The following is a 16,419-nucleotide window of genomic DNA, read 5'->3' on the forward strand; positions in this document are numbered from 1 at the left end:
AGTGTAGGTTTTGGAACGGAAATTCTTTTGTTTCTTTTGAGTAGAATCTTGTTTTTTAAAAAAAGCCACAGTCTATATGCAAGGAGAAAGGTGCATTTAGGAATAATTATTTTATTGGGCCAGTTTTTTTTTTTTTGTCAGTATCCTTGTCTCATGGTGGAATGCTATGACCATATTCTTCCTTTTTTTTATTGATCTGGAAGCAGTTCAGAAAGGAGACAAAGTATGCTGTAGAAAAACAAACTGAATATCTTTCTTTTTCTTACTTTCTGTAAGTTAGACACAGTTTTTGCCATTTGTAATTAACTATACTGGAAATTTTTTGGCTAGTGAGAAAGATAGGAGGTTGCTTTAACTTTTTCTTGCAAGTGCCTGAGTTACAGAATTTTTGACACATACTGCTATCAGAAATTTTAAAATTGTGGAATAGTTTAGGTAATTTCAAGACAGGCATCAATTGCTGTAGTCTGAAGTTTTGAAGTTATATAGTCAGGTAAATTGGCCATAATAGATTAGAAAAAAATGTTTCATTATCTTGTCATTGGTTGCTGCACCACTTGCTGGGTTAGTTATTTGCTGCTGCAGATGTTACTTATTTTGAAGGAATGCTTAAAATTATACTTTTACTACCAGCTCTTTTTTAATTCCTACTCAGGAACTAAAGAATAAATTTGAACTAGCTGCTGGAGTTCTTACCTGTTGCTCTTGTCACCGCTCAGTAATTCCAAACAAGTGCAGAAATGTAGTGAAAGAGCAGAGGTGTGAGGACAGCTTGTGATTTGAGAAAAAATAATCTTAACCTATTACGAGATTATTGATGTGTTTGGCATGGTGGAATGAGAATGGGGACAAATGATGCTATGGTCAACTCAGACTGTTGTGGTGTGAAAGCTGAAACTTTACAATGCTGGTGTAAAGGCTGTGTAAGCTGACTTCCATGCTGGAAGAAGTTCCAGCCATGTGTATCAAAATCAATGGCAAGAAGGATGTGAAAACTAACATTGTGGGCAGGCTTTGGTTGCTCTGACCAGTTTTCTCAGATGGAGTTTCTAAACAGCAATTAACTGAAAGTAAGTCAGCCAAAAACTTGTGTACAGAAACTGGGAGCACTGGCAAGACTCCTGAGCCTTGATAGAAAGACTTAATGAGAATTTGTAGCATAATATCTAGACCAAAGTAATTTCTTATGTAGTCACTTTTAATACTTGCCTTTTTACCAGGGCAGTGTTTAGATCTTTGTCCTACATCATACTTAATTACATTTCAAAGTACTTCAAAATATTTCTTTCAGTGCTTTCCTGGAAAAAGGGATAAGGATTAACTGAATATGGGAACTTAAATTGTCCTCCCTTTGTGGACCTGTGTTTATGAGTATGTAGGAGGATTCTGGTGAAGAAAACGTCTCCTTTACTTCTCCAGACTAACCCTGATGATTGCATGTTCTAGTTCAGCTTTCAAAAAAACTTATCTTTGTCAATTTATCTTAGTATTCTTCTAGATTGTTTCCATGTTGGGTTTGGTTTTTGTGTCAGACAGGGACTCAGAAAGCTGATCAGCAGCATGGTTGAATAAAGGGAAAAATGCAGAACACCATCTTTATGGTGGTGTACTTCAGAAGTGGGTTGGTCATCTATCTGTGAAAAGTATGTTCCCAGCCATTCTTTTATAGCATTTTTTTTAGAGAGCACAGTGTAATTAGTAAATACACTGTAACTGCATGTGAGTAGATTAAATTATTTAGTATTAGGACAGAAAGTTAAATATCTTGTTATAAGGACTGTAGGATTAGTGTGACTCTCTCAGGCCAATTATTCTGTGACATCTTAACATGTAATTGTTTGTTTTCTTCCTAAAAACTTAAGAAGAGTCGAAAGTATACTTGTTTTAAAATCTTTCTTGAGTCAAATTGATGATATGAAGATAGTTGTGCATTTGTAATGGTGGTGGTTTCCTGTATTGTAAGAGAACACCTTTATTAGATCAAGTGAAGCAGCTGACAAGGTGATGACCTCATGAGTTAAAAGAGCTTTTATTATCATGACCACCTATATGCCTTAGTTAATGGCTGTCAGAGGACTGGTAGAGCCTATGGAGCTGTGTTGGGAGAGGCTGGTTCAGTGGTGCAGGCACATGTCACCACTGAACATAGTGATTACACTTTACAATTGAATGGTTGGAACCTCTTCATGAAGGCGTTCATTCTATGCAGCAGTGAGCTTACTGTTCAGATGCTACAGACACCTGAATTATTTTGTATGTCTGTGTGCACTTGTCTCAACAACTTGGAATTATTTCCTTGATCTGGTTTGCAGCACAATTCCACAAGCAATGTGGAATTTCTCACTGGAGAAAGCTGTAGTCATGGATTGGCCTACAGAGGATGAGTGTTTATTCAGATGGTTGCATATATTCCAGAATATGCTTGAACTTATTTGTGGAGAATTATCTTTAAGAGGAATATTGTTTCATTTGTAGACTTCTGTATTATCTCTGATTGTGAGTTATGGCCTTTGCAGCTTATTATGAAGACATGTCTGTTCTTTATGGTGTTGTAAACCCTGATAGTTGACATTTTCTGTGCAAGCCATCTACAGATTTTTACCCAGAAGTCAGTGTCAGACATTCCAGTTCTAAAGTCACGTGCCATACTTGCAAAATGTCTGATGCTGTAAGTTGTTGATGCTATTGTTGATGTTGGGCTGTATGATACACAGTGTGCTATTTTGCTCAACTAAGTTGCTCCTTACGTTAGATTATATTTCTATTGCGAATAGATTTAACTGGAGGCAAGTGAAAACAATTAGAGTTACTTTTTTCTGTTTTTTTTTTAATTTCTTTTTGTAAAGGTTATTTTGCTTAGTGTATTAGATGTTGCATTTGTACAGTTGAGATGTGGTTTCTTGATTCCAAAGTATTTACTGCTGCCAGTGAGGGGTGAACACAGTCATGTTTTAATCTCCAGGATAACACTTGATATTTTGTGAACAGCTAACTTTGCCTAAGTTTTTTCACCATTCTAACCTAGATAGAGCATTCTGTTGTGAATGACCTTCCCAGACCAAACTTGAAATAATGTGTCCAGTCCTGGGTCCCCCAGCCTAAGAAAGACATGGAGCTGTTGGAGTGGGTCCAGAAGATAATCAGAGGGCAGGAGCACCTCTCCTCTAAGAACATGCTGAGAGCGCTGGGCTCTTCAGTCTGGGGAAAAGAAGGCTCCAGGGGTCCTTATAGCAGCCTTATAGCAACCCTGAAGGAGGCCTACAGGAAAGCTGGAGAGGTATTGTTGTTGATAAAGGCAGGTAGTGACACGATGATGTAAAATGTCTACATCTACCCTTTGCTAGTTTAGAGCCAAGATGTTAGGAAGAAATTCTTTAGTATGAGGGTGGTGAGCCAGTGTAACAGTTTGCCCAGAGAGGCTGTTATGCTCCCACCCTGGAGGCATTCAAGGCCAGGCTGTCTGGGGCTGTGAGCGACCTGGTCTAGTGGGCTGTGTCCCTGCCTATAACAGGGGCTGGAACTATATGATCTTAAAAGTCCCTTCCAACCCAAACCATTTTGTGAACATTGAGGAAGCAGTGGGAACCCATGACTAAGGATGAAAAGAACCAAACTGTTTCTTTGTGCACAGTTTATAACCAGTTCTCAAAGGCAGATACTTCTGCAGTCCACACCAACGAGTGAGGTGCCTTCCTGCTGCCAAAAGGATGCTTTCATAGAAGCATCTCCTCTCTTTGCCTCTTCCTTTGATCTGAATTCTGGTGTTCTTTGAACTTGCTTTCAGCTGATAAACTTAATAACCTGATTCAGTAGTGAGTTTCAGCTGTTTGAAGGATTGAATCATCTCATAAAGAAACTCTTGGGTGCCAGAACTGATGCAGCATAAGCTGCTTGTTTCATGGAGCTGGTGAGAATACTGGGGCAAGAGCAACAGGATCTTCTCCTTCCACCAAAGTGATGTGCTTTCTAGACCTGCTTATTCTGATTCTGTTTTCTAGGTTATCTCCCTTAGTCTCAATTTATTCATGTAAATACTCTTACAGAACAGCATACAGCAGATTTCATAAACCTTAACTGTCTTAGGAAGTATCTTTCTGGCATTTTGAACTGTGATAAGAAGGAGGTGACAATTAACTGGCATACCAGAGTAACCCCAGTGGGTAAAGTCAACACCCAGTTGCCAGTTAAGCCTGGCGTGTTGGATTTGGCATTTTTGGATGAAGAATCTGTGTTTCTCAAACTCTTTTATGTTAGTTGTTAGAGCCATAAATTCTCTGCCTTCTTAAAGAATGTACTTTGATTTTCACTTCTTCATTTTTTTTCAAAAGTATGTGTGATCCACCATTAAATTATTTGGCTGATGAGTAAGTATAAAACAAACTGTTAGGTATACTGAAAATGTACTGACCTGAAAACACCAACTTCAGGCAACTTTTGACCAATGTGGCTGTGTGTTTTATTTGTATCTAGAAGCAAAGTTGAATGCAGACTCAGAGCCTGCTACCAGCTCATTTCTTTTCATAAACATTTGTTAATCTTTTAAAACTTGACCTAGTCAAATATTGACAGAGCAAGTGTAACATATCTGAACTTGCTAACTAATGTAATGAGATGATGCTAACTGTTCCTTCTGTTTTTCTGAAAAATAAATTCACAGCAGTAGTGGATACTATGCATAGAAAGGAGATGTTATTTGGAAGGTTTTTTTTTTTTTTTATCAGGCTGTTTCTCTGTAATGCCTCTTAACTGATGAACTTTCTATTTTTCAGGCTGGACCTGACAGTCTTTCCAGTGTCAGTGGAAAGCCTCTTACCATGAGTAATCCTACTCCAGCTAAAGGTATATATGAGCAAAAGACATCTTTATCACAGTTCTTCTTCAACGACATATGTATTTTTGTTCTTGTCACAGTTAGCATCCTTGCCAGGTCCTGAACTGTGTAAGGTGGCTCTAACAGTGGAGTCTACCCAGTTTTGTTTAGTTGCAGTATTGAGGAGCTCTAAAACTGACTTGTTGGGATGGCCCAAGAGATACCTGTTTTGTGTAATCATGATCAAGCTAGTAGCCTTCTGTGGAGATTCTCTAATGCCTACTCAGTGTTTCTATAGTCTGACACTTGAAAGGAATTTGTTCTAAAGTATTCAATACAACCTGGACTATGGAGCCAGAAGATGAATATCTTATAGTAATCTCAGTTTAGTGGAGTATAGAGCATGTTGTGTGGATGTGATAAAGAGGTGAGTTCCCTTAAATACTCTTCTTGTTCATGCTTTCTGCCTTTCTGTTGTACTTCTAGGATTTCTTGAGCAGCAGCACAGACTGCCCAATGATATATTTTGCAGCAGGCTTTCTGCCAGGGCTTTATTTATTGATTTACTGCAAGAGAAGCGTTAGAAAAAGTTGTATGTAATTTTTCTTGATCAGATGGTTCCTTGGTCTGATTCACCACATGTATGTGCAGATCGTTCTTCAGCAGAGTGGGCTTCTTTGAGAGATGGTAGGAAATCGAGTAGACAGACCCAGGGTAAAGAGACTGATTACATTTAAGGGATTTTGTGGTTCGAAGTGAAGCCACAGCCATGGTTTGTTCATATTGAACTGATATTACTACCCAAGAAAGATTTTGCTCCATGTGTTGGAAAAGATGGAGTAACAGTGTTCCATTACCTGTAGTTTTAGATCAAGCAAAGAAGTTGAATGTGGGAAAAGGATGGGACTATTTCCTTTAGAAATATTTTCTTTTTATGTGGGCTTGAAGTATTCATGGCCCATGGCTGCAGAAGTTAACTGTAAGCAATATAAATTAACTAGCTTGTGACACAGACAATTTTCTGTTAGTATTTGATCTTATAGGGGTGTAATGGACAGAGCAAACGACCTCTTTGTAAACTTTTAAGATTTGCTTGCTGTGTTTCCAATGGAAAATATGATAAAGGGAGAGACAAAGGAACTAATTTGAACAGTCTTTTCTATTTCTTATTTCCACGTGTTGGATTGTTCATGCTTCTATTAATTGATTTAGTATGTCATCCAGCGGCTTCTCCTTGTCTTGAAACAGCGTAAGTCTATAATTCAGTAATTAAATAGCTGAAATATATTTCAGACCTGTGTAGATAGTGTTTTTTGTAAGAAATTGCCAGCTGGTAAGGGTTATAAATCTGTATTTAGTTAATTTGGTTTTTATTAATTACCAGTGTGACCAGTGATACCTTGTAGTGACTTGCAGTTTCTAAATGCTGTTGATCTTTAAAATAAGATGAATGTTTTTGACTCCAACTAAGTCCAAAAAAACCCTGGTTCTCAGTGATGGCTCTCCACTTCTTTTAATAATCTCTGTTCTGATGAAGCTCTTCAGCTAATGCAACAGCTTCAACTGTGGCATTTCTTACATGTAATGGATCATTTATCTAGAATCTGTTTACGTTTCTCAATCTGAAGTTATTCACTTGGAACATAAAAGGGGAAAGTGGAAGGACCTCACGTTTATTGTGAAGATTTGGAACAGGTGAAGGGAACTTTTTCAATTGTCAATGGTTTATATATGAGCTGTCCTTTCTTAGAATTCAAAAAGCTACAGAAAATTAATGTCGGTTCTGAGACATCAGTTTCTTCTTTTAGGTTTGGCATTTATACTGCATAATAGCTTGTCCTATCTGTTTGTCCATTCCTTTCCCTAAAATACTACAGGTAATGAGAATGGCAAGAAGAAATTTAAAAGAATGGGATTGCCATGCTTACCTTCTCGTGTCCTTCATCTCCGTCAAATTCCAGATGATGCCACTGAAGCAGATGTCATTTCATTAGGTCTCCCTTTTGGCAAAGTAACCAACGTATTGATTCTGAGAGGAAGGAGTCAGGTAACAATTTTAAAGAGCAAGCCTGCTGATGTCATTCATTTTTATAATGCTTTTGGTACTGCATTTTACTGAAATGATTGCAGTGATTTTTAAATACTTCATTTAGAACTCAAAATGTTCATTTCTTTTTCGCAGTTGAAAAAGTGTCTTGGTATTCATTTCTTTTCATGTATTTTCTGATCAAATGATGATCTAGAATCTTGTTGATATTAGTCACAAACATTATATGCGTCTTATGTAAGAACATATGATGATGGAAAACTTTGTTGCCACTGCTGATGTTGACAGCTGTCTTGAAATGACCTGCTTGTTAAAATAATTAACAATGAGTTTAAATTTTTATGTGAAATTGTTTTGGTTTTTTTTCAAATCCTTTTAGATGGGCAATTTACGTCAGGAATAAACACCTAAAAATAACAGGCATTCATTCAGAAATTGTCTACAGCACTGCACTGGGTTAATATTGTGCAGAAAACATACATTTAGTGTCCTCTTCCTACTGCCTCAGTCAGTGTATGCATTTGCAAACTAAGCAGTAATGTTTGTATTCAGAATTCTAGAAAATTCATTAGCAATGATTTTTTTATTAGCATATCTTCCCATATGTCATACTTATTCTGATTCTTCTTTAATTATATATTGTACTTAAAATGTATAAGTCTATTAAGAGATTCAAATCAAATATCCCCACAAACTTGCATAAATGAAGACCTTTTAATGCTGTAATTTCTTGTGGTCTTTTCCTAATGAGACTAGAATTGTGTATAAGTTATGGTTTGATGTTTTGTTCTTTCCTGTAAAAAAAAAAAATAGTTGAATGCTGTTAATTCTGTTGCAGGCTTTTTTGGAAATGGCTTCTGAGGAAAATGCTATTAGTATGGTGAACTACTGCTCTTCTGCTATACCTCACATCCACAATCAACCTGTGTATGTTCAGTATTCCAATCACAGAGAACTTAAGACTGACAATCTACCTAGTCAGGCTGTAAGTATAATATTTTCATTTAGTAATTACATTTATTTTTATTAGAATTATAGAATTTATTATTAGAATTATACATGACATACATTAATTAATTAAATAGTCTATTTTCTACTAATACTAAATTAATGAGTATGAGTATAATACATATATTTTTCTGTTAGTTGTAATTGAAACAAAGTCCTTTCATAAAGGGACTCAGTATCTTTAAAATTACTGTGTAGGAGCTCAAGTTCAAGAACATCTGTCCTAACAGCCAGGAAGTCCAGAGAATGGGGCAGGGAGCCTGCGTGGATGAACAAGCCTTTCCTGTCAGAACTCAATAAAAAGGAGGTATAGGAGAGGTTATAAGCATGGAGAGGTGACCCTGGAGGAATATAGAGATGTTATCTTAATATGCAGAGAGATGTCATAACAGACTGACCATGAGCCAACAGCGTGCCTGTGAGGCCAAGAAAACCAATAGTATTTTGTTGAGCATTTAAAAGAACGTGGCCAGCTGAGTGAGGGAGGTGATCCTGCCATATCTGGAATATTTCTGTGTCTATTTCTGAACTCCCCAGTTCAGGAAAGACAGGGAACTGCTGGAGAGAGTCCAGCAGAGGTCCACAGAGGTGACTGAGAGCCTGTATGAGGAAAAGTTGAGAGACCTGGGATTGTTCAGCTTCAAGGAGAGAAGAGTGAGACAGGATCTTAACCAGTATTTTATAACTACAGGGAGGGGACCAAGTGGATTACTCTTCTTTGTGGTTTCAAAGCAAGGGGCAATGGGTAGAACCTGGAACTTGGGATGTTCCATATGAACAAGAGAGAGAACTTCTTTACTTTGAGGATGACAGAGCGCAGGACCAAACTGCCTGGAGACATTGTGGTCTTCTTCTCTGGAGATAGTCAAACGCACCTGGTTGCTTTCCTGTGCAATCTGCTTTAGGGAACCTGCTTTAGCAGGGGGGTTCAACTTGGTGGAGTCCCTTCCGAACCCAGTGATTCTGTTGTTGAGGTCAAAACTTGACAAGCTGGAGGAAATGGACTGATGAGAATCTGATTTAAGTTTGACAAAGGAAAATGCTAACTCTTGCACCTGGGAAGGAATAGACCAGTGCAATGTGTGTCATAAACAACTAGTTGGAAACCAGCAAGCTAGCCTGCAGAATGATCTGTGTTTTCTGATGAACCCCAACTTTACCATAAAGCAGCAGTTTGTTGTTCCAGCAAAGAAAGCCAACAGCATCCTCAGCTGCAAAAAGCAGAGTGCTGCCATCAGATGAGGGGTGATTCTTCCCCTCTAGTCAGCACTGGTGAAACTCATATATGGAGTCCACTCTTGGACTCCTCAGTACAAGAAAGACATAGACATAGTGGAGCAAGTCCAGCAAAGGCAATGAAGTTTAAGGAACTTGGAGGCATTTAAAACTTAAATGAAAACAATTGTAAGCAATCTAAGCTAGGTCACCTAGCTTCTTCGAAGCAAGGGTGTTGGACTCGACAGTCTCTGAAAGTACCTTTCAACCTCAAATATTTTTTTAAAATTGTATTTTCAGCAGGTCAGAGACTTGGGATGCATCTGTCTTGTTTACATAAAGTAAGTCTGGATCCTCAGGCTGTGCTCAATTAGAAAAGAAAGTAGAAAGGAGTCATTCTATTAGGTCTGCCCACTGACATGAATGTATGTTTCTGAAAAAGCAGATCTGTTCATGGTATTTTTGTAAGGTGGATGTTTACTTCTAGTTCTACTTAACTTCTTCAGGAGAATCTCATTTCTCTCTCCTGTGAAATGTGAGGTATTTACAGTACTGTTTTATTACCTACTGTGGAAAAAGTTCCCTACTTCTGGGCATCTCTGTTTGTATTCACTTCTGAAGGGTCAATTGTTTGCCCCGTTCTGCTCCAGAGCCTCTGTTAAAGGCACACTTTTATTCTTGGGGAGGAAGCATTATGTTATAGGAAGCATTACTCTTATAGGTTTTTGCAAGAATGCAAATTCCTGAACAGATATTTTTTGCTTTTCAACCACAAATTGAAGTTAAACAAAAAAACATGAAGGAAGAAGTGCTTCTGGTTCTGTCTCTTTGTAGATTCTAAGAATTTCATACTTTTCCTTCTAATTAACAGATAAAATCAGTGAATTCCTCAGAATTCTCTGTTCCTACCAGTTAATAAATAGTTAAGACTGCTGCAAAATCATTTTTCTGCTTTGAAGTATATCGAAGGTGCTAGAAGATGGATTTTATTATCTATAACTTTTTTCATATATACTCATTTTTGTTTCTTACCCTCTTTTTCCTCCAATTGATAATAAATTCTCAGCAAGTTGCTATATAACCATATTTCTTTTTTAAAGGGCATATTATGTCTTGCAGATATAAAGATAACTGTTTCTAGTATTTTCTAATATGAAAATAAATGATTACAGACTGTATTGAAAACTAAAATTCTTGTCTTGCTGGCTTTGAGATCTTTTCATTTTCTTGAGTGCAGTGTCAGAAGGATTCACTTTGTAATGTCAAAACTGTTCCATGAAGCTTTTGCAGGCAACTTTTGTTCTTAAGAATAAGATAATGCGTTACTGTCTTGTTAATGATGTTTGTTACTGTAAACTTTTGTCTGGCAGTGCCCTGCATCAGGGATCTTCAAGGCTAACAGTGTGATGTTCTGACATTTCATTTTGAAAAAAAAACAAGCTTTCTGTATCAGGGAAAGAATGGGAACTTTCACTGGGGAGGTTTAGTAGGAGCTAGGCAACTGTCTAATCAGGGCTTCAGTTTGCAGTGCATGAGAACACTCTCTATTGCCCTTTTAGGTGGATCTTAACGCAAGACAAAGGCTTAGCTTCATTTACCTGGAACGACTGTAATTTGCACTAATCATAGCCATGTGATGTCAGTCAGGGTTTTGATCCATGGAAACTACATGCCCATGCTTCACTGATGGACATATTACATTGTCACTTGTTCCCCTTGTGCAAGCTGGCATTCATAGTATCCCTCAATGCCTAGAACTATAGAAATGCAGGTTCTTAATGAATGAACTTATCAATTGGAATGGAAAATATGTAATCTAAAAAAAAATCCCCATGGTTAATGTTTTATTTATATTTTACAGTGCTGTTGTGATCATTGTTACATTCAGTATTAAACAGTTCAGGAAGGAGTGACTAAGGAATATTCCCAGGGGCAGCTACTCTAAATACTAAATGCCCTCTAATTGGACTTCTGGATGAGGTTTCTAGTAGAAACCTGACATTAATAATACTTTTTTAATGAGCACTTGTTTTTAATTAGCAGTATTAAAAACAGAAGGAGCTTGAGATATCCTTGAAGTAGCAATTCTGTGAGTAATTGAGCTCACCTAGCAGCATTTTACTGTCAAAATGAGCTGGTCTTTGACATTGTTTATCTTGGTTGCAGCTGTATGTTCTCTGCTTTCTAGCTCTGGTGCATCCTGGGTTCTTCTGAGTGACTCAGCTCTTTACTTGTCAGTTAAAAAAATGAACAGTTTTTCTGAGATAGTATGCTGTTTCAGAGGAAAAATATAGCAGGATTGTCTCTCAGTAACAGTGATCTCTATGGTCGGCATATTATGCCTTAAGGAACTGCACTTGGAAGCTCAATTTACCTATCATTATTTTTAAAGTAACCGTGGTACTGATTTCAAGTGCACATTTTTATGCCTGCAATGGGTAAACCTTGAATGTATGCCTTGTGCTCAGCAAACTGCACTCTCTCGGTCATCAGCAGGGTAGGGGAAGAAAATTTGAGCAAGACATTCATGGGTTGTGATAACGACAAAGATGTTGCTCACCTGCTGCTAGAAGAGATGAAACAGATTTGAGTTTTGAGTCTCTTTTTGCCCTTTAAAAGTAGAGTAGTGTAGTGAGAACTGAAGATAAAAACAACAAAATGGATGGTTGGACTAGATGATCTTGTAGGTCCTTTCCAACCTTATGAACCTATGAAAAAAGTAACAAACTGCAAAACCAAAAGCCAACACAACCTGAAAAACACCTTCTACCTGCAAGCTTCTCCCTTTCCTTCTGTTCCCTTTGCTACTGAGTGTTACCTCTTCCATATAGTGAGGGTGAGAGATCCATGAAGAAGAAATCTTTCTGTGTACTTCTGAACAATGGTAGAAGTGAATTGATTCAGTGATTTGGTGATCCTGAAGGTTGCTAATTGTACTCTGCATGACTTAAATATACTTAATTATAGTATGTTTTGAAAGAACCTTTTCTACTCCTAAGTTTTTTTTATATTAGAGGACAGATCTCAATGGCTTCAGAAATAAAGAAAATATCATGGCTTCTCCAGTAATCTCTTTTCACTATTTTTTTTCCTGTGAATGTGTCAGTAACATAGTACCAGGCCTACTGCGAAGACACAGGGCTTCATTCTTACATTTGTGCTTTCTTAAAGAGAGATGTACATTAAATTAGCTCTGGAATGTGATTGCTTGGGTAACAATTTTGATTTTCTCTACTAATACTGTGCATAGTGATTGCAGCAAAAATTAGTGCTCATCCTTAATTTGTGCCAACTTGAAAGGCGTTGAAATCTTGTGAACTTGTCAGTCTAGTAAATGTCATTTGTCTCTTCGCTGGTTTGTTTTGTCTGCAAAAACAAATAAGTCAAGATTCAAGGGTGTGGTGTAGGTAGGAGCCTCAGAAAATAATTGTTTGCAAATAAAACTACTTTTTTCTTATCATTTTCAGCTCAGTACATGAGAGAATATTTTCCTTCTCCTACAAAAACAATATTGCCTACTTTAAAGATATATATTCAGTTATGACTTTCTAATTTGAGTTTTTTATTTAAACTTAAGAGCAACCAAGCACTAAAATGTTGATGTTTTAGAATCTAAACTCATCTCTAAGGGACAGTTTATTCTGCAAGCCTAAATGATTATGAAACTAGATAATATCCACATCTCATGTCATGTTTAGTCCATTTTCCAAGAGAAGAGTGTAACTGAGGTAGGACTTTAAGTCACAACACTACATTTGGAAAGGAACATCTCTCTGTGAGGCTCTTATATGTATTCCAAAGATCTTTTTGAGAAAAGCCCATCAAAAATAAATATACAGACTAAATGATTTCCAGTGAGGTTGCCTGAGAAGTGAGTTTAAAGGTGTTTTATTTTGTGCATAGTAGTTTAGCTCTGGGAAATAAAAAAATAAAAAATAAAAAATATGTACCTTTAAGCTTGCATTTGCCAAAACTCAGTTCCTGAAGAAAATCAAATCCTAATAGAGCAAACCAAGGAGTCTGGTTTACTGGCTTGTTGGAAACTCATTACCATGTTTTATTTCCTTGGATATTCACAAAGGGGGAATATGGCTTTTAGAAGTTGCATGTCAAATGCATTTTACATGGATTTCATTGAGATCTTTGTTTAGATCCAAATAGTTTGCATGTGTGTAAGTTAACTGTTCTCTCTGCTGTGTCCTGATTTCAGAGTACTCAAGCTGCTTTGCAAGCTATGAATGCTGTGCAGTGTGGAAACCTAGATATTGCAACTGGTTTTGATGCTGAAGGTGGGCTCTCTCCAGTTTACAGTTCTGTTCTTCGAATTATTATTGAAAATCTTTTCTACCCTGTCACTTTAGACGTGCTGCATCAGGTAATAAGAATTGGTAAAACAAATAGTGAAATCTGTTTCTATGTTGCCACTGTAAATATATGTATTTTTAAGACCGTGTGGATCCTCAGTTGTGCATTACTGAGTTTTGAATACTTCAAATCTGATTTCTGTAGTTCTAGAGATCTAGGCTTGAATTGGTTTTACTTCAAAAACAGAAGAAAAAACTTTAAAATGACTTTTCTAGTTGGCTTTTCATGATTTTTTTCTGTTTGTTTGTTTTGGTTTTGTTTGTCTCTTCTTTGGTTTATAGGTCTTTAACTTAGTTAAGATCATAGCAAGAGTTCTGTGGAAGGAACGGTAAAGTTGAATTGCTACTTTGAATTTATGCCTATAGTTGTAGACTATAGCTGTGAAAGACATTACTGTAACTTCTGACTGTGGTTATCGAGTATTTGTCAATATTTTTCTTTCAGGTATTACAAAGAATTTCATACTAGAAGATTTTTAAATGTCAGTAAATCTTTGCAACAGAAAACATGCCCCTAATACGATTTTCCTGAGCTAATGTGATTTAAAATTATTGGCAATCTTTTACAAGGAGCTGCAGTCCGAACAAAGATGTTTTTGCTGCTCTATTAAGCATCTCAAATGCTTATTGTCAGGATTTGTTTTTTCCTCTTTCCTCTTTATGCTTATTTTTCCTCTTTACCTCCTAGTCAGTATGGATTAACTAATATGGTACTAGATGTCACTTAGATCACAAAAAATTTTATTTCTAAAGTTTTGCTTGTACCGTCAGGTGTTATTTACTCAATAATAAATCATACAACTTGTATGTCAACAGTTTAAGACTATTAGTGTACACAGAATAATCTATTAGTTAACAGTTAGTGCATAGTGATACACAGATATCTGTGCAACAGCAATTCCTGGATCTAACCTTGTGTACTTTTTGTGTGTTGGGGTTTTTTTTCGTTGATATTGACAAAGCAGACAGTGGAAGAAGAGATTCATATTGTGTTACTTTAATCTGAATAACATTTGCTTCAGTGCAGCAAAATTGTATTTTTCCATGTTTTAGTTGTCTAGTAACCCTCTGTTAACTATTTTTTGCAAAAGGTCTAGAAAATTAGGTAACACATGAAAAGGGAGCTTAACTGGAGTTCATAATAAGGGACATTGAACTCTAATTAAAGCAGCACTTTGTGCATGATAGATAGCTGCAGTGCTGCAAAGTAATATAACTTCATAAGCGTGGGAAGTTGATGGCAGTGAGAAAATTTCACTGATATATGTATCATAAACTCATAGGCAGGCTGTCATCCCAAACTTCAGTTACGTATAGTATTTGTTTGTTTATTTATCCCCAATCTACCTTAAAATATCCTACTGTAAGGAGTGGAATACTTGTTCCATTTGTAGAAACAAAACTGTGGTGTTTGTTTACTTGTTTTTGTGGAAATATGCGTGGAAGCATACGTAGAAATACTTAGCACGTTTAGAAACTGCACTTTGACCCTTCTGAAGGGGAAGTGTTTTGTGAACAGGAACTTGTCAGCTAATTTTAAATTGCAGTGAAAAATGTTTCTGTTCTGTCTCCTACCACGAAACGATGACTGTAGCTTAAAATCCTGAAAAACTGGGAACGAAGTTTTAAAACAGCAACTCCATGCCTCTAAGGCTAATAGACTGGCAAGGGATGCTTGCCCTTATGTGTACCTTTCCCTTCTAGGATGAGTACTTTTCTAGGATTCTGCTTTCCTCGCTGTTGTGCTGCTTTGCAGTGCTTTAGGACTTTGTTCTAAAACTGTTGGTGCTTTCCAAATCACTTTTCCTCCTTCATCGATACCTTTGCCATTGTTTGCACTTGCATGGTATGTCTGAACCTAGCTACACGTTTGTCCACATTCTCCTGTCCACATTCTCCATGAGTGTCACCGAAGCTGTCATCATGTCACGTAGTGTGTTCCATGAATTACATGCTCTCCTTCTTAATGTGTGTATACATATGTATGGAATTTCAGCCATTAAAACCTTTTCTATGATGCCTATATTTGCAGTGAATCAGACACCACTCAATTATAAATTGATATGCTTATAAATCAATAAAAGGATGGGTCTCAAACACGGTGCTTATCTTATTTCTTTCCTTCTTTATCTTCCACTTAATACAGTGGATCTATCTTTTTAATTTGTAGATTTGTGGACACATTAACTATTTAAGATTTGTTTGATCATTAATTTGCAGAAATTGCTCAAAACATAGACTGTAAGGGTACATGTCTTTACAGTTTGCAGTTCCTGTCTGACTGACTTGTGAAAATGCATTTCTCATAACTCAGCTTTAATATGGGACATAAGCCTCCTTAGTCTGGTCTATTTTCTTTTAGTTATTATTAGCTGTTAGAATTAGTCATCGCTCATTCTTCAGAGGAATTTTATCCTTCTTCCTCATCTTTTATATCTTTGTTTTTTCTGTTTTTTTTAACCTGAAACAAATTCTGGTATCAATATATTTCTATTCAGCGCTTACAAAAGATATGCCCCAGAAAATCATATTAGATATTAAAATGCTGGGTTTCTTTTTTTACAGGGAATGAAGTCTTCATTTTTTCTTAAAGACCGTATTTCTTCCTTCTCAGATTTTCTCTAAATTTGGATCTGTCTTGAAGATTGTCACCTTTACAAGGAACAATCAGTTTCAAGCTTTGATCCAATATGCTGAACCACTGAATGCATATTATGCCAAAATGGTAAGTGTAGAGTTCTCAGCTGATTTGTTTCATTGTGTTTTCCTCACATGGGTAAACTGTCCATTACGTTACTGATAGTTTGTTCATTAACTTTGAGTTCATTCCAACTGTCTTGCTGCACAAGAATAACTTTGACAACCCTCATTAGTTATGAGAATGGTACTCCAGCATCAAATGTAAGTGTACAGCACACAGAAGTCTGCACAGTTCTACCAAATCAAAGGCTGGAGCTGCTGGTAGGGAAGACCAA

At 36.8% G+C, this 16,419-nt stretch overlaps 1 protein-coding gene across 1 annotated transcript in view; it reads left to right on the forward strand.

Annotated features, from left to right (window-relative positions):
- PTBP3 (polypyrimidine tract binding protein 3) overlaps positions 1-16,419 on the forward strand; it is a 40,670-nt gene that overhangs the window by 11,837 nt on the left and 12,414 nt on the right. Inside the window, exons 3-7 of the mRNA XM_065745217.1 lie at positions 4,770-4,839; positions 6,688-6,857; positions 7,696-7,842; positions 13,291-13,455; positions 16,059-16,169. Coding sequence (XP_065601289.1) covers positions 4,770-4,839; positions 6,688-6,857; positions 7,696-7,842; positions 13,291-13,455; positions 16,059-16,169 — 663 coding nt within the window. The remainder of the gene's footprint in view (positions 1-4,769; positions 4,840-6,687; positions 6,858-7,695; positions 7,843-13,290; positions 13,456-16,058; positions 16,170-16,419) is intronic.

The sequence above is a fragment of the Cyrtonyx montezumae genome, unplaced genomic scaffold, assembly GCF_038088225.1.
Source record: "Cyrtonyx montezumae isolate F1298 unplaced genomic scaffold, pur_monq_1.0 scaffold_34, whole genome shotgun sequence".
NCBI classification, from domain to species: Eukaryota; Metazoa; Chordata; class Aves; order Galliformes; family Odontophoridae; genus Cyrtonyx; species Cyrtonyx montezumae.